At 38.8% G+C, this 25,268-nt stretch overlaps 2 protein-coding genes across 10 annotated transcripts in view; both read left to right on the forward strand.

Moving 5' to 3' along the window:
* The window catches only part of Pym (partner of Y14 and mago), a 16,661-nt gene extending 7,253 nt beyond the window's left edge, over positions 1-9,408 (forward strand). Inside the window, exons 3-4 of the mRNA XM_022817071.2 lie at positions 1,412-1,742; positions 6,945-9,408. Coding sequence (XP_022672806.1) covers positions 1,412-1,742; positions 6,945-7,142 — 529 coding nt within the window. The 3' untranslated portion in view covers positions 7,143-9,408. The remainder of the gene's footprint in view (positions 1-1,411; positions 1,743-6,944) is intronic.
* Pbgs (Porphobilinogen synthase) overlaps positions 1-25,268 on the forward strand; it is a 53,617-nt gene that overhangs the window by 6,502 nt on the left and 21,847 nt on the right. The window contains exons 1-2 of one of the 9 annotated variants that reach the window (XM_086978067.1): positions 20,965-21,092; positions 24,234-24,337. The exons of 1 other annotated variant lie outside the window; for it this stretch is intronic. Coding sequence is in view for 5 of the 8 variants with exons in the window: in XM_022807959.2 (XP_022663694.1) it covers positions 21,409-21,459 (51 nt within the window). In the remaining 3 variants the exon portion in view is untranslated. 7 more of the 9 variants (XM_086978064.1, XM_022807973.2, XM_022807979.2 and 4 more) reach the window with 7 other exon arrangements.

Here is a 25,268-nt window from a genome sequence, read left to right on the forward strand (position 1 = left end):
ACATATATTAGATTCATTAGAGTTTTCTTGGCATGTAGAAAATAGGTGTTGTTTTTTTATACCGTATTAAGTTTGCACAAATGTGTTTTTTGCAATATTTGGACTTCTTATGTTTCTGAAAGACTGAACCCGTGCGTATGAATGAGCTTTTTCCTATTATGTTTTGCACCTATGTGTCGTATATTGTATATTAATTGTGCTCCGGTTTGCGTTTTCGGTGGAGCTTGAGTGCTTTATGGAAAAAGGGTAATAAGATCCAAAACTATTAATTGCAATATCTTATTGATTCCTCGGTATTTCCGTAATATTATTTACCGTAACCATTACTTAAGCATCATATAACTTACACAAGGCATCAGAAAAGCACCGTTGAGTAGTCAAACAATAGTTAACCTAATTGGACATATTAAACTTAAGAAAGCTATTCTGGGATTTGCTGTGACCTAAGGAAGCAGGCAATAGAGTCCACCTAAATAAAAAAACCACATAAAAAAGGTTTAATTAAATGACTTCACAAACAAATATACTTTACCGCTTCACATGCCTCTACCGCACTACTTGAAATCTGGACTGATTGTAAGGAGCTTAGAAAAAGCGTCATTAAGTTCACGGTTGATCTAATCTGTACCTTTTAATTGTGTTCTTACTCAATCACGTCGATTGTAATTTCCGGGCGCGTAATTTTTTTGAGACGTCGTAATCTTGTCGATCAGGTAATTTCGTAGATCGTTTTTGAGAGGTATGCCGTCTAACTTTCTATTATTTCACCGGTTGGTGTGGACAAAAAGCAAAGTTTACAACGGACGGCAGGTCATCATCGTGCGAAGCCCTCAAAGCAAATTCTTCAGAGAACGTGGATAAGCTGAACAGAACTTCCAGGAGCGTCCAGGAAACTGAAAAAGGTGTAATTAGAGGATAAACTATAGGCGACTCCATGAGTCTGTTCGAACACCTAAAACCGCAGGTCGCATGCGTAGAATCTCGCCATGGGAGCACTATGTGGGGTGGTCAAAGAGGAGTTATGTATGAAATAGCGCATCGCGACTTCCATCGGAGTCCATGCGTTCGAAATATCAAGAAACTACAAGATGTTTACCTTCTTAAGTCTTTTACAGGATTGAAAAGACCTGTGAAAGGCTAAATCAGATTTACAAGGGTGATATATATAACGCTTCATAAGATACATCATGTGTTGTTTGTAATTGTTCAAAAATATTTTATACATTAATCAGCACACTTTCTGAGCCTAAAAAGATCTGGGCTTACTGATATCAGAATAGTGAAAATTTTTCATAGCCTACCAACCGCTCGTATCCGTCAAATTGTTTATAATTAAGTGCTCACTTAGATTCTAATCTTTGGAACCGTATATCCAAGTGAGGTCGTTCATGGGAGCTTTTATTTTTTGTAGGTATGAGTCGAGAGGGCGGCAACTCGCACGAGCTATGAAACCTGAGTTTCCCCCAGGATTGACCCAGGCCGAAATCGAGAAGCAAAAACGGAAGCAATGGGAACTTGCCAATCCGGAATTAGCTAAAGCACAAAATGGTAATAGCAAAAAAAAGAAAAATAAAAAGAAATCAAGTCAGCAAGATAACAACAACAGTTGTTCTAAGGAGAATAATGTTGATGGAGTGCATGAAAGTCGAAGTATCGAGGCGCTAGAGGAAGGAATTCTGACCCTTGGCATACGAGGGGATGAGACTTCAGTTGTGACGCTCGACGACAACGGCACCGAGAAGGTATAGTACCATAAGACGTGATTAAATCAGTGTATTGCTCATTCAAATTGCGTGAGATCGGATTTCCTGAGCGTCAGATGCGACAATTTTGTCTACTCACCTAGCTATTGAGCTAGAGATGAGTTTTGGTGAAAGAAGTCGCTAGCATGTGTCTTGCGCTTCAATATGTGATCAGCGAATAAACGACGCTTGCGGTGGCCCTGGAAATCTAATTATTAAGTCATCTGTATTCTTTATGGGTAAAGATGCAGCCTTAGCTCTTTTTTATTTTATTATTATAAGTATTTGTCGATAGACCAAATTGTTGAGGACGACGTCATGTTGAGGTCGTTGGATCGATATCTGCATTGCTCCCTACCACATTGCTGTAAGTTGTTCTTGCGATTCGTGGCTTCCCTAGCCTTACTTTTTTGGGGCTAGGTCCGTTTTTCCGTATGTTCTGATCAATCGCCTATGTTAAAATTAGTCAACAAAAAAAGTTGTCCGTATTCTATACGATACTAGAGGGCTGTCGCCGCACTCTTATATACTATGTGGATATAAATTTATTCGAAAATTCAACGCAGCCCCAAACCGTGCAGGCTGCCATGTTAGTCGTTCAATATCTGCTAGTCCTTGCTTGTTCACAAACATATGGGAGAGAAAAAAAAACCGTCTGAATACTTTTTACACGGTCTATATACATGAGACCGCTCGGTTTAGCTGACTCAACAACAAGTTACTGTTTCTATACAAAGGCACTGTGTTGATTAGACGTATTAAGTGGCGCAAACTCTTAATAATTAAGTTACAAATAGATCACACATTATTGTCATTGAGGATTATTTATTTTACAAACGGGCAGACTATTGCGCTGAAGCTGACATGTCCACGTATGAGATTAACCGGAAATTGTTTGATTGACAGATTGTGAAAACAAGTCTGAGAAGGTGACTATGGTTGATGGAAATGGTGACAATATAATTGACGCCTGCAGGTAGTATTGTTCGGTAAAGGCATGTGCGAAAAAGCGCACCGTGATCACTACTTCATTGTTGTTACAAACATGGAGGCTTTGTAGTGAAGATCTTGATAGGAACTGGTTTTGCTCATGGAGTATTGTGGGTCTGACTATCCATAGGGTCATCAACTTTTAATGAACATGTTTAGTATTAGATTTTTGTCTACATCTCCTAAGATTGTGAATCACCAGTTCATAACAAAGACAGAAATTCGCACAAACTTGTGGTAAGATCCGACTAAAAATAAATTAGGTTGAATATTAAATTGTACATTAACAAAAATTCTGCCTAGGCGTACTACAACATTTACTGATTGAGACACAAGACCAATGCCGTGCAGCTTCGTCAAAAGGGCGCGTGAAACCTAGACCAGACCTTTTAGGATAAACTAGATGAAAAACTAACTAATGTACAGATGCTAACAGGTAAACAATATACTTCTTGTACTGACCCATGAACGGCAGATGTTTTGACCCAAATATTTTCTTTACAATTAACTAGTAAACAAAGGCGTGGCATATACATATCATTTATGGGCAATACTCGTAAATAATTTCATAAATCGAAGTGCGGAATTCGTTTTAAATGTGTGGTCAGAAAAATACAGTGCTTTCAGGGTAATATAGTTCAGGAGCTGAACAGACGGACAAAAGGTGGTATTCAAAGCACTTTACTATATGAAAGTGGGAAAAAGTTAAAAAAAAAAATAGAGGAATACATTAGAATTTCATGGGTGAATCGTTACAGATCTGCTTCTTTGGCACACAGACAAGATAACACATCGTAGGGAGGAATGTAATCGTAACTGCGAAGGAAATTAAAACCTTTAGAAAGTTAACACAACTGTTTGAAAACAGATCTGTGTTTGAGGGCTTTCGAGGCCAGTAGTACACTGAATCGCCGTATTTCCACAATTCGCTTTACTACTGCCATGATGGACGAGGAAAAAAGGAAGAAACAGCCCAAAAATACGTGCTTAGGCTAGGGGTTAAATCGAGATGTGGAACTACATGAAACCGCGGAAAAGAAAGGAGAAAAAGGTGTTATTGACATTGGTCGAGTCTAAGTGTACTAGCCAGTCAGTTGTGAAAAAGGGGATTTGAGAAGCCCTCAATGTCGTCTGCAAACGAACCTGTACTTGGTCGCCTGAAGTGCGGGGAGCTTTGTAGCAGCCGCTGTTGTTCCAAAAACGAAAGGAATGAAACTCCAAACTAACACCCGCTGATTGCTTAGTTTTTTTGGGTAGCTCTAAAAGTATTTGTTAACCGACCAAATTGGAGATTTTAACATTCTAACACGTAGCATAATGCAGTGGGCCTAACACGGCGCCCTCCTCCTCATTGATGCAAAGATATTAGAAAAGTTTAGGCAAATCGGTTGTTGCGTTTATCTTCTAACTTTTGCTCAGCTGGTATGGTACACAGCTTGAGTCGCATTCGAAAAGGTTAAAGGAACTAACGAAAGCTTCAATAATATTGTGATTGTGTTAGTATTGTGAATTATTGTGCCAAATGTAAAGCGAGTATTTTCATTTATGTGGTTAGCTAATTCGCGATTTTACACTACGAAACAAATTGAAGAAATTGACTGCCAAGTTTCGGCAAAACGAAGGGATTCGATGAACCGTTAGCTAAGGGCGACGGGCATGCCTTATGGATATTCTGCCATTAACCGTTCTCAGTGAAACGAGCTCTTACAACCATCTAACGAATCGTACCTAATATTACATACACGCGAAAAACCGAAAGATGAGCAACTCTGCATGGAACACATTTTTAGATTGTTTGCAATAGTATTACCTGGCCCTGGCTGAGCATCTTCTTTTTGTCCAGAACAGCGACTTCAGTAGTTTTTTTTTTTGTTCTCTATATAGACCCAACATTTTGTCCTAGTCAACAAGCAGTGATAGCTAGTTTTACTGAGAATATTTGATACCTGCTTTTAAAATATCGTACTCTATCTTTGCTAACCATTCAGCAATCCCCAATACGCTTACCTGTCAATTTCCAGACCACAAATCCTCTGTTTTACGCTTTGGTGAGATTAGTACTTCTTTACGTATGTGTTCTTCCGCGCACTTCTGTTGAGTCAAAGGGAGGTTTCTAAAATTTCCTAATGGCAGCTTTAACTCGACAGTTTAACAAAAATTATATAGCAAGCATATAAATGTTATTGGAAAAGGAGAAGGCCAAGAGTGCCAACAGGCTTGCATCTAAGACATCGTCGGATTAGAACTTGACGGCCCCGGTATATCTTACAAGAGATATTTGGCGTAATGTACCGTGCTGAAGTGCCGTATTCAAGCGCCGTGTGATCATTGCGGCGACAATATGGTGTAGTTGCATTTCTTAGATGGCTGGTAGTGTATGCCGATACGCTGAAAAGGGCTGTCCTTTTGCGGAATGATACCATTTTGTTAATTTCGATAAAGACAGTAACTCCCGCTAGTGAAAAACTCGTTTTATTAGAGGCCTGGCTAATCTCATTGACAAAACAAATAGAGACCGCCGTGAAGGAGAGTACTTTCGAAAGCTGTTATCGTTAGCAATCGCATTGGATATTTAGACATTTATTGATCCTTGACATGACAATATTGTTACTATATTACTTACTCGTAGCATTAAAGCGATGCGTCGCGAGCACTAACGTATATTTTACCCATTTTTTTTTATATTAGATATGTGGCTTCACTGCTATAGGGAACATTTTTGCTAATTATAAGGAAATGAGTAATATGAATATTTTGTAATAATGGATCATACATCTGTATGTCAGCATATGACACAGTATTTTACATGCTTTGAGATGCGTATGGTTCATGTCACAGTATGAGCCTTGCTAACAACTGGACTCTTTATTATCTAATCGTGACAACCCATTTTGTCACGATAATGATTTCCTATGATAATGGGTGTCCCATATTCGATCTGATTCCATGATTCATAGTGAATTAGCATGAATTTTTATAATACATGCTAAAGCATTTAGGGTCTGTGTGTGTGAATATTTAAATACCGTTGCTTGAAAACTTCGTGTGAAGCATAACCGTGCAGAGTGATTTTACTTCGGCTGCAGTTGTAGATCGGCTTTACAGCTTGAGCAATTTAAAATCGTCTACTGCAAACAGTTCGATTCGAATGTTAAGGAAAAATATGGAAACGTACATTATTTTACCTATATACATACTCAAACTTGGATTGAGGATGTAAGATCACATGTGTGTGCTACATGTGCTAATCATAGTTAGGGTAGGCAGTTAAATGAGATCCATCACGCTTTACCTTTAACATAAGGTATCAAAAAAGCTTTCTATTATGAACGGATACCTACTAGCATCTTCGTAAAACCAAGATTTCTTTCAATTTGCATTTACCGGGATGCTAATGCGACTGACGAAATGTTGAAATAAATATTCAGTTTTCTCGATTTAGGTTGCCCTGATTCAGGAATTTGTCATTTTCTAAGGGATGATCTTGAAGCATTTTCTATCTCGATAACAGAAAAAAACACCCGTGACATTGAAAATCGCAACTTTTGCAGGAAATACAGCCTGTTACTGTATAAGAACAAAGCGAAAATTTATTCTGTCAACGCAAGACTAATTTTCGAACGTTTGATTCCTCGAAGAACACATTCTTACTATTCCATGCCATTAGTTACTACACTGGAAAAGTACCAGCAACGTTCCCCGAACTCGGTGTGTTACAAAACGCTAAGGCTGGTTTCATCCTTTTGCCGACTCCTTCTGGATTTGGGTAGTAACAAGCATCAGATGAAAAATTTAGTTTGACGTAGTTATTTGTAAATCATCTGGCAGATTTATCGTTTCTGTTTTTTTCCGGAAAGCATATTTTTAAAAATCTAGATTTCATAACTTACAGTTTCTGCTAATTTTGAATAAATACTTAAAGTGAGTGAAGGCCAAAGTTTGCTACTACACGTACATGGTCTCACTTTTCTGATAAAACTAACGGCTTCTGCATAACGATTTATTCCTCTAGGTGGTGACTGATATGTCACTTTTACAGTAATTTCGACATTTATCCAAAATCATATATATATATATATATATATAGCGATTATTATATTTGAAAAAAAGGTTTGTTTTACGGGGCTCTATCACCTTTAAAAGAAATAGTAACTTCCTAACTATAGTATCTTCTGTTTGTGTACGTGTGCGCAATTCCGATTGTGTTTTCAGCCATCCGATCTTACTAAACGACTGCGCGCATTGCGGAAGAAAATTCGGGAGATCGACTCCCTTCAGGAACGCATCGACAACGGGGAGTGCCAACCGAATAAGGAGCAGACAGATAAGGTCCAGCGGAAAGCGGACATAGAAAACGAGATACGGGCACTCGAGATACAGCAGCAGGAACTCACAGCACAGGCCAGCTAGTTACGGCGGGGCCAAGCGGCTGCAGGAGCCTCTAAAGCTACAATTGCCGGCCATTCAAAAAATCAATACCACCTGAATACAACTTTTTGAACTGCATACAGTCAGCAGTCGCATGATCGTCAACACCCTACGCTATAAAAATAGGGCACTTGATTCTGCCGGAAACTGTAACGGAGCGACTTAGTTTTCGTGCTCCCACTGATCAAAAAAGTAGCCGAACCGGCAATCACAATGAGATAGACCGATAGCGATTATGACTGATTGTGTCATGGCAGCAGAGACGTTTTATTGGATCACCAAAATGAAAGATCTCTGGGTTTATGTACAGGGTGAGCCCTGTGGCGTTTGTAAATGAACGGGAAATCACCTCGAATATGCTAAATCGGACGGGGTGCTTTTCAGATGGGATGCAATAAATGCCATAAAGAAGAGCTATACAAGAGGGTGGGGCGGGGGGTGGGGGGGAATCTACTAGTCTAGGAGAAAGTGCGGCAAAGGGTCCTTCACTGCAAGATATCATTATAATTTAATCGTCTGAAACTTTAAGCATTTTATTGGTTTGTCTTCCCTTCACAGCACGGAGACAATATGTCAATACACATGACTTACTGATATAATATTATTTGATGAAGCTATTTAATGACCTTGCTAAATGTTGACGCTAGGCTATTTTCCATTGATTTTGATCTTTTTTTTATACATCATTATGCATTTGTGTGTGGTCAGGAGGCCTGAGAATGTAACAGACGATAATGGAACCTGAGCTAGGTTTGTGTTCGCGTTTTTGAGTGTGTGTGTAACAATCAGTTTTGATACTTCTAGTTAACGGGAGATGTTGGTAAAATAACTCACGGCTACCTGACAGTAATTGTACTGCTCAAGGGCTTTGGTGCGGTGGCTTCTGGCTCGCGTGCGCGGAAGTCATCAGGTCCATCCAACAATTCGTCAGGAATGGCTTTATTCCAAATGCGGCAAGGTAGACCTTTAAAACGCTGATGATGCGTAACTCAGCAAAATTATTATCTTACAATCAACCTTATAACCTTACAACGAAATAGTTCTTTCACTGCGTAAGATAACTGGCGATGTCTCGATTGCCGGGTCAGTATACACTTCCTTTTTCCGTATTTCATTATTTCCGGCGCTTAAGTTCATGACCATGAAACGAAAGATCTTCTTGAATTATTCATACTCGCTAAAGAACTTTTTAATTAAATAGGCATGAGTAGCGTACCACCTTCAATTATCTTTTTGGAAATGAACATTATAGAAGCCGGTTCGCCATTTCTGGGGCCTCTTTCATCCGTAAGAATTCGATGAAAGATCTCTAGGTTCAATGTTGTATTAAAAAATGTTAGGTTAGAATAACCTTATGATCATCATATCTAATAACTGGACCTTGTATTAATGTATCTACATACGTTTATGTTTTCTCTACAGTTATTTTGAAGACGTTTTATTTGAAGCTTATCATATACTCTCTTTAAGTATTCGTTTATTTAAAATAGAGGACGAAATTGCCAGAACGCCAAAATAGACCTATTGCAGGTATTAGGTGAATAGAAAAGCACGAACAAGCAAATTAGGTTGGCTGAAAGTCGAGTTTTCTGCCGCCGTTTCTCGAGGCCTACGCGTAGCTGTGCTTGTTCAAAAAAAGTCTGGTGTTGGATAGTGGACAGTCGATCCAGCTGGAGAGAGATAATAATATCCTTCCTGTGATGACAAACATTCTCCACTTGATTTGCCTGATTATCAGACGAACAGTATATATTATCTCAACGTCCACCTACATACATGAAGCGTATGCGGAATCAGTGCGTGCATCTCGATGAAACTGTACAACAATTAGTAGTGGACCAGAGACGAATTTATTCGTGTATGGGAAAAGAGATGAGTTTTAGTTGTTGCGCGATAATCATCAACAACGTTGATCGAGTTAATAACAGTAAGACACCGTCGTTAACTGCGTTATTTACTATGATGGTTAAATAGTATGGAACCTATTGGTGTTATTCTGTTTAGTTTTTCGCAATGACTGTTAAAACAAAGAAAGAGAAAACGACGGAGTCTTTTCAATCTATAAACACACCCGTGAAGCTGATTAGATAGGGGACAGAAACCCGAAGAGCTATTCCGTGGAGCACTTGTTGCAAGCAAGATTTTTGGGAAATTTCGTGAATCATTGCAGCCGATCAAGTAGAATCTAGCACACAATCGGCGGCAACTGTGTACATAGTAATAAAAAACTCACCTCATCAACTTGTAATTTGATGTTGTTTTTTTGCACGTACACAAGTGGGGGCCGAGGCGGTAAAGGCAAGCGCCAGGCTCACTGAAAATTGAATCATTATTTCACTAATAAAGGAATCTATATTAGAACAGATCTTTGTGTATCAAGCTTTGAAGGCTAATCTTGGTTATAATGTATGTGCTTGAGATCGTTCACACTAAACGTGTGGCGACCGCCGAGACCACTGTATGAAAATTATGCCCAGGGTACGAGAGCTTATTAGGATTATACAGAAAAAATAGCTTTGTCTTAAAATGATGGGTCGCCATTTTATCTAGCTGTTCGCTCTAAATAACTTGACTAATTAAACAAAATTGACGACTGCTGAGTTTTAGTTACGTTTTTAGCTTTTGGAAATATATTCAGCATGTACTTCTTATTGTAATCTACAATTTTGAGCTACACAGATAAAAAAAATGATCAGATTTTTATTTGTGCAGCAGTTCTTTGGACCTAACGAAGCTGAGCAACTAGCTTTGACATTTTCTAAGGTAAATCTTATCAGCAGATTTTTTTTTTCCTATTTAAATTCACGAAGGCAGAGAGATATTGGTAGCGGCATTTATTTGTCAATAATAATATCCCATCAACAAAAAATAGAGCTTTATATGGCTATAGGCAATATATATCATAACGTGTATATGCTATGATATAGCGATAGCAAGGCTAACAGGTACACCCAAACCAGCTTTGGCAGCTATTTAATCTATTCGTTAAGTACACAACTTACGAATAAGGTCGCTCTTCTTTGTCTCCGTTAAAATTATAATTAGATGTATTAAAATAGCTGATCGTAGTTTTAGAAATCTGGCGCGCTGTTGGCGGAAAGCAAGAACCCAGATCATTGTCATGCCGGCTTAGTGATTTAAATTAACATATCGTACATCGTAAAATTTGCATTACTTCACATGTTATAGTATATTTCGCTTCAATTAAGCTTGGTCAAGGGGAATTTAGTTCAACCTGCTTTTTTTCTATAATCAAAATCAGCCCTTACCATCCCACAAGCTGATTTAACTTGAAAGTTAACACTGATTTTTTAACCAATATACAGTCATATGGTGGAGATAAGCTACAGGTAATCTTAGCTGCCTCCTTTAAACGCACTATGCTACGCTGAAGTTAAAGTCTTTACTTTAACTCTAGTCATGCAAGATTGTTAATCTTCGTTAAATGTCAAAAAACTAGGATCAATCAGAATATAACAGATAATAACTAGTATCCTTCTTTTTACTTATCTTGGTGAGTTGCTATTGCTGAAAAATTACAGATAGGCTTCCAAAAATAAGGGCTTGTGTTAAGCGGGACCATTGTTTTGCAGTTAGTATTTATGATTTAAGATTTGTCTATGTAATACTATCGTTTATAGACATGAACAAGGCAGACTTGTCTCATATTTATAAAATGAATAACTTTTTTTTAATTTGGATTAATTAATGGAAACTGTTAAGGAGATTGTGATGACGCTGCATATTAGAGTCTTCTTTAAAGCTTGTTAAAGGTCGTCTCTTTCTAAAAATTAAGGATAGCCTATTCCAGAATATCGAGACCGAAATTTTGAGGCGCTTCCTTGCATAATAACCCTTGGATAGGCAAGAGAGGATAACAAGGCTGCGTTAAGTGTCGTTTCAGAAGCGTCTGCAGAGAGAGAGAGAGAGAGAGAGTCAGAAAAAACAGCTTAGCGTTTGACCTGTTGAAACATCAACAGATCATTTGAATAAGTTAATAGTTGTTTGTATGAATGTATGTTTCTTAATGCTAGAAATCTTGCGTATTCTACGCTGCTAGGCTAGTAGGCTTCAGGCCAAGAGCGGTATTTTGAGGATCTTTCTGGATAACTTTTTTGGTAGACTACCTTGTAGTGATCTTTTAAATTAAACGCAGTATACAGAACAGTGTTCTGCAGAAGCAAGGCGCTCATGCAGTAAACATAAGCAAGCGCGATTTGATTCACTAAATTTAGGCGTTTAGTATTTCTGAAAAACTTGTTACAAGCACTCTTGTATAATCAGTAACTTCTAAAAGTAGGCCTTCTAGTTACTGCAGGAACACTGCTATTGCTTTTAGGCATTAAACTGTTAAAAGAGGTTTATACTCAGGTGTAGGAAACGCGGCTCATCCAGAAGCTCATACCTATTAAACTGCATAGCTTCGGTCTTTGCATAGGCACTTCATGACCTAGCCTCTCAATATAACTTTTGAATGCTATGGCGAATACGACTTCTGATGCCAGCATTTCGTTAACTACTGCAAGCTAATACCTATAAGTGAAAATGTGATGTGGTGTACGAATGTACATAATGCACGTACGTGCGAACGTGATACGTACTTATTGAGTCTCTGTGTGTATTAATAAACTACTTAACTTTGCGTGTGACCTGAGATGAGCAAAACATGTCATCAGCATTGTGCGCTGGCCTTCATTTTCGCTAAGGGCCTGACATGGTACTGTCAAGATTACGATGTTCCGACTGCAATTAGTTCTAGGTAGGCGCAAGCTTTACTGGATCCTACGTATTATGCTTTAAGTTAGGTATAAATCTTAATTACTGATGTGCAAAAAGTACCAATCATTTGGGTGACAAAAATATAGCCAACGCTGCTAAGGGTGATGACCGCTTTTGCAGAATAAGACGAGGTTGTCTGTCAGTAGTAGCAGGACAGTAGCTCGACTTAGAGGTAGAACTTTGCACTAATGAAGTTCGGCATATACAATCGGTGCTCAACTAAATAGGCTCAAATAAATTTCATAAAATAATTTCAGCTTTCGAGTCCAATTGCACAATACAAACGCGGGATATTTTAAACGGGTTCTAGCTCGTGAAAGCGGCGTCATTCTTTGATTATTTACACTGGTACCCTATAAAAACGTCAGCAGACATTTTGCCAAACGATGCCATATGTGACACCGACACGTGGTGTTTGGAAGGCGCTATAGTATGCTGTAATCGGATTGTAGCGAATCCAGCGCGCGAATGTCTCGCACTACGACGCGTTCTATCTGACCATCTAACGCTACCGTTGGTAGCAGAACAACTAAGTGGTCATGTGTAAGAGGGCCGGACTGGTCCAACCGTTTTTGCGTGGTTCCATATGCAAAATACCAAGAAAAGAAAGAAGAAAGAAGAAGCGGGTGTCACTGAGGAACTGAAAACACTAACTAGTAGATGGCTGCGTCAAAACACCTAAAATGTTTCATGTTCCCCAGCATGGGGTCGCCTACATTGCTAGAAAACTGAGGGAAAACCTAGTAGTATTACCACGTAAAATCATTCTTAATCGAAAAAAGCGTACTATGAAGCGATAGAATCGTATGAGAGCTTGCTAACTCCGAAAAAGATATCAGCACGTCTTGTGCAATTTCTCCAGAGCAAGTTAAAAGACCGTAGACTCGCTGTGTCGAAGATTCCGCTTCGCCGCCGGCTCAAAAACGCTAGATTCAAGAATAGTAATTTTGCTGAGAAACCTGGATCGAATATTCGAGCGAAACAAGCCCCGTTTTCGTTCCCAGTTGTCAACTTGAGTTTAGAACTGGAAAAAAAACAGACGAATCTCAGTTTGAAATTTTCAGATAAAACGCCGACCGTCCCTTCAGACGTATTTGAGAGTGATTTGCCGGAAACTGCATCGTGCCGAGAATTAAACATCCATTTAAAGTTACGATGTGGTCTATGATTTCTGCAAAAGACACTTGGATGATATATTTCGCACAGGGAATATTAGAATAGCAGAGTCTGCAGAAGTGCTCAAGAGCAGGACGCTGCGTCAGTACGGAATAGTTATCTGACGGTGACGACGTTTTCATGCGCGATAAACCGCCCTGTCAGGGAGATCGGAGTATGTCGTTGAGCAAATGACGTTCAGATTCGGCGGTGACCTGCTAATCCACCAGACTTTAATCCCATAGAGAGCATCTAGAAAATCGTAAAATTAGGGATTCAAGAAGGACAGGAAATTACAAATATTCCAAATATCCGTGAAAAAAATCACCTATATGTAGCAACAGGACCCATTCTTAGCTGACTGCATCAAAAGCATGTTCAAAAAGGGGGCGACGGTTACCACTGCAAGAAACGGTGTCACAAAATACCGGTGCTCGCAATGACCCCGTTTGTCAGTAGTTCGCCTCTTTTGTCATTCTTTGTCGACGTTTGGTGTACTGATCCAAAAGCAGAATAATATCACTTTCATAAGCCAAAAGCCGTCTCGGTTTAGTGCTGCGTAATTACATCGAATATTTGACTAAGCTCATTTAATTCTGTTCGATTGAACACCGACTATGCCGAGAGCTAGAAACTGGACCGTTTTTGAGAGGCTCAAACTTTAGGTTACTACCTAAGATATATCTTCAAGTGTGTGATCAAGTTCTCCATGCTTGATAATAGTCTACTCTAATTTGGAAAAACTCTACGCCATGTTGAATACCCAAATGAAATTTAAGTAGATCTACATTGGTTTGAATATTTAGTAGAGTTGGCTCCAGTTGCTGATGGTTATCTAATAGTACTGAAAGCCTTGCAGTTCGTGTACCCAAGTATTTTAAAGACAATGTAAAACTTTTCGCTTTTTATGCCGCTCCACATGTTGATTTCCTGCGTGTTACTTTTTACCATACTTTTTCCTTTGGGTATAAATCTCAAATGAAGCTTTGCGGTTGTCACTGCCCCATAGGCAAATATTTGATTGAGTTATCCAATAAGGTGTGACAAAACAACGTGGAGTAAATCGTTGCTCGACTGAAATGCGTCGCTGTCCTTCCATCTAAGCATCGATGTTTTAGAATTCTGCCGGAATAATTGAATTACGGCCTAACACGATGGTGATGTGCTTTACGAAGCATCTAAAATCAATATCAAGCTTTCTAGTGTGGGACGTCAGGTAACAAATATTCCTTGGTAGACTAATACATGTAATATTTGATATAGAAAATCAAGCACTTTTAAAAAAGTCTGTAATAAGTCAAATGTAATTGCAAAATTCATAAAAATCGAATGCTTTTACAAAATTTGCATTGAAGCAGCATTATCAATACATGGACCAACAAATAAAAACCTTCTCATATTTTTCGTTTTAAGGCACATATAGTATGGCTTATATCAAATTGTATTTAGGCTCCCTATGAGAAAAGTCGAGATGCTACCACGAAGTGCTCAGGCTCCATTTCTTATTCCCTTTGTCGCTGTCGCAATATATACAATATCCGACGAGTTAGAGAATTTTTAAGGTTGTTAGTAGTTAGGGTAGTATACATAGATTTCTTTTTTAAAAGTTCTAAAAAAGTATGCTATAGTTTGTCAAATCTATGGTAGTCTCTTGTAAAGTGGCGTACGCATGTGATATTGTTAAATCTGAATATAATGCCTAATGATTTTATTATTTAGTCAAAACATAGTACTTGAGAATTCTATGAAAGAGACAATTTTTATTATTTGGTGTGATTCATTGTTATAATAAAAATATATAGCTCTATTTACTATGTCAGACCGGCTACTATTTATAAGCTTAAACTGCAAATTTACTGGAATTAAGCGTAACAGCTTGATTTCTATTTTTTTATTTTTTGATGAACACAAGCTTGTTATATAGAATTTATTTATTTTAATTTTAGAAACCTTTAGGACAATCCCATATAGATCATTTATACTACACCTTGTGTCAGCGGCGACGGCCTAGCATACTGTAGGCCTCCCGTCGCGGCATTTGCAATTCCTCTTATATTATTTAACTGATTCACTAGGGCTATAGGCACTTCGTTGGAGGTTAGAGTAAAGCAAGACCTAAAAAGTAGATTTTGTAAAATAACAAGTTAAATTGAAGTTTTTGCAACCTATGTAGCTTTATGGTCTGTGGCTCTTTTGTGCTAGTCTGATGTACTATTATTTTAAATACATGTGAAGTTTGCAGTTTTGAAAAACATAATATTTAAATCAAATGTATCAAGTCGTTCTATTAATTAACAGCACGATGTTTTTTTCTTCTCGTGGCCAAACCAGTTGGTCTATTCAACGCTGAACGGAACCGCTTAAAATGAAATTGGATGATAGGTCCATGTGTTTTTTGAGAAACTCGAGATAGCAAACTGCATTCATTGTTTTGTTTTCAGCGAGTATCTCATATTCGGAAATGCCCCTGATGTCCATTGAAAGTAACACGATTACTTTACGTCAGAACCTATTCGTGATTGCCACCAAACTTGATTTCTCTCCAGAGCGACACCACTCTCTCACCTCTTCGCCCGACTGGCGGTAAAAATTGAAACGTGCTGTCGAGAGACCATTGATTTTCGAGACAAAAATGCTTTCCCTTTGAACGTACCAACGGGGCGTGGTTTAAAGTTATTCAAGTTCAACGTCTGCCTGATTTGCTTGTGGCGGCCTAATATTTACGAGAGCGATTGTAACGCCGAATTTTTAGAAAAGGTAACATCGATTATTATAAACCGATTATCCAGATGACTTCATAATTGCATCCGTTTTGAAGAAATAGATCGCACCTGAAGTCGGATACATAACTGACAGCTTCAGGTTCCATACGGAAAGTCCGATTAGAAGTCGCCCAATTAGAGTATACAATCCTGGCCCAAAGCACACCTTTCAATAGTAAATTATCCTTGCCGTTAATTTGATTTTTTGAAGGCATTTGACGGGGTAAACAGTGAGCACCTGTCAGTCACTATGTCTCAGACCCAGGCTGACACAATCATGCTCAGTACTAACCATTTATTTTTAAATTCATTACAATTGTCGCGTTAAGACAGGTCACAAATTGTTTACTTCTTTGCCTCGTACTTCGGGAGTGAAGCAAATGCCGTTCAGGGCTTTTGCTTTCATACTTTTTAAATGATTTGGACCAGATTTAAACGAGGTAATAAAGAAGTAAGTAAAGAAACACATACACTTTGGTGGCTATCTGCAAATGTAAAATTCGAAGTAGGTGTATCAGAGGAAGCTATTGACAATGCGCCTGCCTGGTGTCATATATATGTTAGTTTCGATAACAATATATGCTTCATGTTTTTCAAAAAGAAGGTCTTTAGATAAGCTATGTACCGAGCAGTTTTATAATTGCATCCACTTTTCCGTTTCCAGGGCTGTAGAAGTGACGCCCCTGAGAAGAAGGGGTATGGTTATCAACAAAAAGCTGAGTAAATGTTTATAAAACGTCTGAGTTATCTGATACGGCGTTATGAGACACAACATGCTTATAACGAAAAGCGTGGATTTGCATATAACAGCTGATTAGTTGCATATAGTAAATTGTCGAAAAAGGACACACTGTCTTTAAGTTAAACTTGGAGCAAGTACGCTTTCTATATATAGCAAAATAGAAATACTAAACCAAATATACGTCATTCTGACCGATAAGTTTCGGCCATTTTTCGAAAGAATTTTTATGATTTTTAAGTGGAAGGCTGTGACAAATGATCTTTGCATCCATCCATTCGAACTAGATTAACACCATTAAAATAGTTCTGCAGTAATGGAAGCAAATGATAATCTGGTAATGCAAGACTCGGGCTATATTGCAGATGCATTAAAATTTCCCATACAATTTCTTTCAGTTTCTGCTAAACGTATAGGTGATCCGGTATTGTCATAACCGGAGACGATATATTCTTTGTTCGCTTTTTTATGGAAGTTTAGGGCAAGTGCATTATGCAAACCAGACTTCACAGACTATGGTGTTTTCCTGATACTCACTCACTAAGCCCTGGACCCCTCAAAGCATTGGGCTTTGGTTCGGAACATAGTTTAATATTACTTCGAAAATTTTCTGTTCACTAGTTCCGCTTGGTTTTTTTGGATGGCTTTTTTTTTACTCTTGTTAATTGATGACAATATAAGCCCTAGCCAATCGCTCTGTTAGGCGGTAATAATAATCATCATGCATTCCTCTTCTTGTGCCACTGTGTGTGTGGGCTGTTCTTGTGCCAGTCGAATTCAACTTCAACATCGTTTAACCAACTTTTTCCGCAGTTCGTCGACCACTACGAGAAGCATTTTTTTTTATCGATATTTACAGAACAAAGGCGACAAACCTATTTTTAAGCCGTTTTTCTGATAGGGGATCTTGGCTATAAATAGCAAGTATTTTATGGGCCCGGGCAGGCTCTGTGCCTTTATCGTAGTAAAATTCTAAAATATATTATTAAGATGTATTTTTAATATTTGAGATACGACAACAATCTAAAAAAAGGCCACACTATTCAACTGAAGAAGGTGGCGCGTACAGATAAAATTAAGACTGTTCTCATGGCGGGGACCAGTATTCGGAATAGCACACCTGTATCTTTTTAAATTCTTAATAAAGATCATTAGTATTGAACTGATTTCTGACTTGTCAAATTTTATACAACTTATACCCAAGTGCTTTTTGAGAAAAATATGCTACAAGGCACGATATCGAGGTCCTGCTTCAATTGTACCAATTGAAAAATACGTACATCAACCTATATTGTCTGTACTTATAAGCTCTTAAAGAGTCTTAAGAAAATTTTATTTGAATATAAAATCACTAGTATCTAAAAAGTCGTAATGGCTCAAAAATAACAGGATTATAAACATACACTGTATTAACAGATAGTTGGACGTTACAGACCACTTGTGTACTTCTTTTTTCGAGCTTTAACAGCTTAACAGCTTTATCATGAAAAAATCATTAATCAAACCGCCAAGGAACGCCGATACGCTTATCACAGTTGCAAAAAATAGTTTGGGGCAAACTTCCACTGTTTCCAAGGTTTCGGGGCGCGGCGTTAATCGTTTTTACCCAGTGTAATCTAACATTGCCATATAGAAAGGTGAGTTCACCTTCTCTGCTCAGACTTTTCAGTTGAGTACCCTCGTTCAGACGATGCTAGGGGCTTGACGTCGGGCGGAGTATTGAGAGGTAACGAAAGGCCATTTTCATTTGTGCTCTTTGTAGATTTCCGTAAGGCATCCAAGCTGTTGATATTTAAACGACCCCCATAGGTTCAAGTTGCCTGCTGACAATCACATGACTGTCGTAATGGCGTGGACGAGTTTGTTGGCCGTCTGTAGTAACATGGCTCTTATCGACCTCGAAGGGGCAGTCGTGTGAGGGGGTGCATTTTCCAGCCCTAAGATACTATTATTGAACTTACTAAACTATATTCCTCTCATGTATGAAGTCGTCACCGTTCAAGTGCATATCCCGAGCTGTTTTGGCAGCTGTGTGCCCTTGACGAAAGGTAGAATACAACAGGTGTCAAAAATACATGCTTTTCTGCACTGGAATTATAGGTTTTCGGAGTCTAAACTCAGAGCAAAACCCGTTAACCGTTCGCATGAAATCACTCGGTGGAAACGAGAGAGCAAAATGGTGTATAAAAATAAACGAACGATGAGAAAGTGAAATTAAGGGAAATTTGGGAAGATAGTAACATTAATTTTAGGCCCTTCGGAAAAATTTCATGATCCATTCTGACAAATTTGTTTTTAGTTTTTACACATACACTAAATAGAACTGCTAAGCAATCTTGCAAGAAATAAGTGGTCAGCTCTATTTTTGAGACATTACAGTAATACATAATCACGTACAGTGTCTCTTGTTGTACGAGAACAAAGAGCGTGTTATTTTGCGGCATATTGGCTCTCCTAGCTCCCCTTAGTCGGAGACAACTTTCTCTGTCAGGGAGAGGCACTCGTTGATTCCCTGAAGATGTTGGAAGGCGGAAAAGACGGAAGGAGGCTTAATGATACTTAAGTAATAACATTTAAAATAAGCTTGACCGAAGTCCCACCTAATTAGCTTATTCCCGCTGTTCGTCTCGTGTTGGCGTGTGAATGATTTATAATGTGTTGTTTTTATTATTATACATGGAAGAAAGTATTGGCCATGGGGGCTATAACTTATGGTACAGAGTCATTGTACATAATTGCAACATTGGCGTTTAACCGCCGAAGCCATACAAAGTGCGGCCTTGTCCCTTCGAGACGCAGGCAACGTCCATCGCGGCCAACATCTTCTTTTCTACGTGCTTCCTGTGTGTAACTGCATCACGAATTACGTTCGTAGAAAACACTTCCAGGACACTTTTAGTCCTTTCATAGATCGGGGTGAAGATACATTTCATTTCACTACATTGAACGAGATGCCTGATGCCTGGAAATCACAAGCAAGTGTGAGTTACACTGGGCAATTTTAGTACAAGTGGTACTAAAAATACCTGCTTGTTCATATACATTCATGTATTACCAGTCTGCGCGCCGTCATCTGTCTCGACTCATCAATGTCTTGCTTATGATGATCTGTAAAAGAGACATCGTCGACGCACAGCTATATGGTACATATGTTGTATATCCATACAACGCCACTGGAGGCTCTCACTGTGCCAGCTCAACTAGTTTGTGCCAGTTCGTTGCACGGCCTTAATCTGCTATCTCTCCGATCACGCACAATTACTTACGTGAGGTTCACATCATTCCCCAGTATAGATACTCAATGCGAAAGACTATTCAGCTGAGTTCAGTATTTGTTGGGTTCAAGTTCGCGCATCTGCTATAAATCCAAGTGAATTTCCAGCCACACAGTTACGTCTCGTCGAAATAAGAGACAACTTTCGGCATTACTTGCAACTGTTTCGCAAGGATGTTCATATAATAATATATTTGATAGGAACTATCAAACATAATACCTTTTAAGCATATCCTATACAGAAAGAGCTCTGCGTCGAGTCCTAAAAGCATTTTAGTATGTGTCTAAATAATTGAGGAATGTCTAGCGCAGTTTGGGTTGCGGAAGCAAATTAGTTGGCCAATTCTTATCAGTATCATAATATTATATAACGAGGAAATGGATTAATCGGCACTTCTAGAATTAATAACTCGAATTTTTACTTGTTGAAGCGTTCACTTTTTTAACAGTATTGATGATTTTCATTCACTGGCATTATAAATAGCGTAAGAAGTTCCGAAAGCAATTAAATTTAAAGATCCATAAAAAAGTTCAAGACCCGAATGGCCTATTTTCGGTAAAAAAACATTAAAGTATATTATTACAAAGGTAGTTAGTCTAAGGTGAATAACATCCTTCTCAAGTGTAGCAAATTTGCAACGATAAACTAATCAAGAGCAGGTTTATTTTGAATGTCATTACTCAAAACTTTTTCGTGACGCCTAGCGCCACCCTTGTCAAGCCCAGTTCCACCTTTTCCTCGACCTAATATCTCCACAGGATTAACGAACACCTTTAGTTGACAGACCCCATGAATTTCTACCAAAGAAAGTTAGGATGCTAATATGGCGGAGCAGGCTGAACGAAATCAGAAAACGATTTCATGGCGCCAGTTTTGAATGAGGTATTTGAAATGGCAAAAAGTAACCAGGCGATAACACCAAATGCGGCTACATTTCGAACTATTTTGTTTTACTATATTTTACCACCTGTTACGAAATCTACTTTAAAATTTCCTTTGGATGGACGATAAGTACCAATTAAATCTTGGTGCTTATGTTGAATTGATTCTTAAATTGATTAGCGCGGGCGAATTCAAATAAACAAATAGAACGCCCTCGGAGAGGGCTCTGACGACATCACGCGAGGGCAATACAGTTCCTCAGTGAGTGAACTGTTAGCATTTACTGAGCTAAAACTTTTGATATACTTCTTTTCGACAATATCTGGATCTTTGTACAGTAGTAAGTTCAGCCGCACTTTTCAATGTCCCTTTATTGTCGTTTCAGTGACAACAAATTCCGGCTTGTAGTTCGTGTTGATGGCAAGGCACAGCTGTCCGGTACATCATATTTCCATTGTATTTGGTAAAAATTACGTTATGGTTGACTGTATAATCCCAGTATGCCTAGTGCCTGCAGTCGTCCAACAGACGTCTCCCGTTTTGCCGATGGACTGCTGCATGTGACTCTTTCTGTATGATTGGAGCCAAATGGACTGCCTGATGAAGAGGGACAGCGTTGTTGGTCTCTGAAGGGAGCGAGTGGAGGAAGGGCGGATATGACTTACACGAGGGGACTAAAAAGAGTTTGCTGGTTCTGCTTGAATGGGGTAAGTTGGTGGGTAGATGAGCAAGGAAAGGGGGGGGGGGGGGGTAAGAGGAAATGTTTGATAATTGGGTGGGAGCTGCGGGGTGCCCTCTCCCACCCGTCACTCCAGACCGGCTTTCGCTGCCCTCGACTGAACCGCCTGTCAGCCCTGTATCTGTTGCCAGCCAGTCAGCCTTCTTTGTGTCTGTCCTATCCTGAGTACCTGCTCTCCTCCAGGCGCGTGAGCAGCCAGCGTATCGCCTCGGTGGTAGGTGGCTTGCTGCTCGCCAGCCTGTCGTACTTGCTATTCACAAGCGAATAAACGTGTCCAATAAGCTGGCTAGCTAGTTAGCTGGAGTAGAGCTTTAGCTTTGAATTCGTAGCTCTGAGTGTGAAGGGAGACCGGAATCTCGAACCGGACGAACAGTAGTGAGGTATTTGCTGTCCATTAACGCGCGGCGGTGGTCGGCGGTTGCCGCCCTGCAACTGGGTGTAACTCGCTTAATTCTCTCCGGGAAGCCGGTCGGATAACAATCGATCCGTCCAGGTGGTAACGGTAGCTTCGGCTGCAGCCATTCCTCATCGCGTACGATACGTGCTGTGTGCGCCGCCTTCATTGTAGTGACCCGCGGATAGTCCTTCGCATCGAAGTTGTGTTTAACACGCCTAGACTTGCTGTAGCTGCTGTGCACCTGCTTTTTGTGGTCATAAAGCCAGACGAAAATACAAAAAGTCAAGAGACAAAAGGAGGAAACAGTTCAAGATGTTTGCCGGTTTCAGCTTAAAGGTGCGCGCACTTGAAGTTACCGGTTATACAACATGGTTTCTTGTCATTTGAGTGAAATTTCCTGAGAAGTGTCCTTCATTTAAATCCAGTAGTAGTCTAACAATAATTACATGGAAAAAATCTACGATGTATGATGATGAGGATTATTTTGTTACTTTATCTTATTTTTAGTTTTAAGATATAAAGCAGAAATACTAAATAAGGTTTTTACAAGAGTTCTCACATTTAACTATGATTCTTAATTAATCAGTACTTAAAATATTTTAGCGACGATTGCGGGAACTGCTGGGAAGATTCAAACAGATGTCCTGCTACGTTAACACATAAGATACAGTTAGATTAAATCTGTGGGCCTAAAACGCCCTCTGTAATACAAAAAGGCCACGAACTAAGGGTTCAATCAGATTAAGTAATCTACGATCGATTTCGTATTCTATAGTGCCATGAGAAAATTACCATTTTTAGTTGATTTTGAAAGTAATGCAAAATCCTATTGCCGTGTCATCATATCGTAGTGTTATCGTTAACATATGACGCACACCTTAAACGTTGTTTAAAATTTATCGCAGCCTTTATGTGGCTATAAAGCAATTGCCAATTCCATACGATACCGCAGCTTCGGAATATAATTTTTAATAGCCTGACGCACCCATAATTTGAATTTATGCCCTTTGTCTATATAGTATTTCAAATTATATGAAAACGAAGGTCCCCTAAGAAATATGTTATATAATGAAGATTTTGAATCAATTATGGTTATTATTTCAGTTTTAACATAATCAAGTGTTTTGGCAGCTATCAAGAGACAGTTTATTTTTTATGGTTAGGATTTTTTAGTTATAAATAAAAATTAAGCTTAAAGTAACCACTGTTAATCATAACACACATTAAATATCAATGAAAAACACTGATACGACAAGGTTCTCAAAGATAGCGAATATATTTAGGCGATAATTTACTTGGTATTTCGTACAGAGGATTTTCGCGAATGTAAATTCTGAAAAGAAGCAGGGGTCTTTTCATCTATCTTAGGAAAAAAGTAAGTTCATAGATCAGACAAGAGCAGCGATAAAGTTACAGGCCTTTCAGACAGTTGAATGATCCCTGCATGTCATGCGCAAATAAGCATTCACATCAACCTTGAACGCACTGAATCAACTGATGAGTTCTGCCGCCTTCATGCGCATCGTACGACTGAAGGACGTGGCCCGTCCCAAGGCTGCCTTGCGCATTTGTAGTCACAATGTTTTTCATTGTCGCTATAAATGGTTTTCAAATTCTGCCCAGATACTCCGCATATTATACTGAGTTATTTGTATGGAAGTTAAGCTTCATAGACGTTTTCACTTTCTAAATGTGAGCAATATTTCTTATACGATCGTACACATTTTGCTTAACATGATGCATGCTATGTTACTTTTTCGACAAGTATCAACCTTACGACCAATAAAAGATGCCTTGTTTTCGAAAATGATCATCTCAAAAGACTTGCTTCTGATCTCAGTATGCTATGTGGGATTATAAAGCTAGCCGGATGATGTACCTAAAAGTGCTAATAATAACCGTGTTGCTAACTAACAATAACTTGTGTGCCAGTGTATTGTAATTTTATTCATACATTTGTTACCATAGGATTCGGCAAGCGTACGTGTTTCTTTAGATTGTTCAAATATCAACTATGGGACGTTAGGTAATGGACCTTAGGGAAGCTCTAAAAAATAGCTGGCGACGCCTATGGCAAAAAAGATCAATGCTTCACATTTGATTTTGACTAGTTAACGATTTCTAGACCGAGGATATGTTTAGATTTGTGAGTCCGATTAAAAACAAAGCGACCCTGGAAATTTAGGGCTCACTAGTAATTACACGTTGCACTATTTTTTAGATTAGATGTTAACTTACGGTTGTTGCCACTCAGCATAAAATAGTAAATAAAAACAAGTGAGGAGTGAGCAGAAGCTTATTAATGGCGAGTTCCCTTACAAGTAGCTATCTTAATCATTTTAAAGGTATAAATGGAACGTTCTCGTCCCTGAAGCTATTTTAGCGTTTATCGGTGTTCTTCTATAAATTACGGCTACGGAAAGAGTGCACGACCAGTGGACCAAGGAAGGTTTGTAATTGTTATTCTCCGTAAATTTAGCATGAGCACCGCGAATATGCGTGAGGAGTGCAGCTCATGTGATCTTCTATGCTTGCATGGTACATACCTTTCTAACCAACCTAATAAACATCACTCTGGATCCACACTACAGCCAATTTACAACATTCGTATTACATCATGCTGTCTCTTTACGAGGAAAAGTGTATTAAGCTAAATGTGCTCGAACGTCGTGGAGCTTTCGCTAGAGGTTAACCAAAGGTCTCTTTTAGAAGTGTTGTGGTTTCATCGTAAATAAATAGTCAACTCTTAGGCATTATTATTATTCAAGTGTTTTTCTATCCAAACAACTCTAGGTAATGTTCAAAACGCTCTTTCACGATGGTAGATAGCAATGGACAAAACTCTGCGACAAATAGATAACCTTTTCTTATCCTACAGCTCTAGTCAGTTTAAATCTATGGTTAGTTAGAACAACTTTTATTGGATTATTTCGAATGTGCACAGTCTAATAAAAACCTGTTTCTGATTAGTGGGACATGCATCTTAATCGCAGCACTGTATTTATTTGGTTTCCATTTCGGTAGCAAACAAAAACATGTTAACAAGTGACCAGAAAAGTGCTGCCTGCGTCCATTCGTTATGAATAATGGCGGAAAAATATATTTTGACGATAAAGACTTTGGCGTAGAATACAACATCGCGTGATGTACCGTACACGACAGATTTCCACCATCTTATCCAATATTCAATTTAAGAGTATATATGCCCATACATAATGATAATAGGACAGGGCGTTTAAGAACAATAGCACTAGGCCTCTCTCTCAAGGACTAAAAGACTCTTCAAAAAAGATTGGTCAGATTATTAGAAAAATAGATTTTACACCAGGCAAGTTTACATTCAAACAATAATTTATGTTTAGGCGTCGCGTATATGAAGG

Source organism: Varroa destructor, unplaced genomic scaffold (genome assembly GCF_002443255.2).
Source record: "Varroa destructor unplaced genomic scaffold, Vdes_3.0 BEIS01000001.1, whole genome shotgun sequence".
Taxonomy (NCBI): Eukaryota; Metazoa; Arthropoda; class Arachnida; order Mesostigmata; family Varroidae; genus Varroa; species Varroa destructor.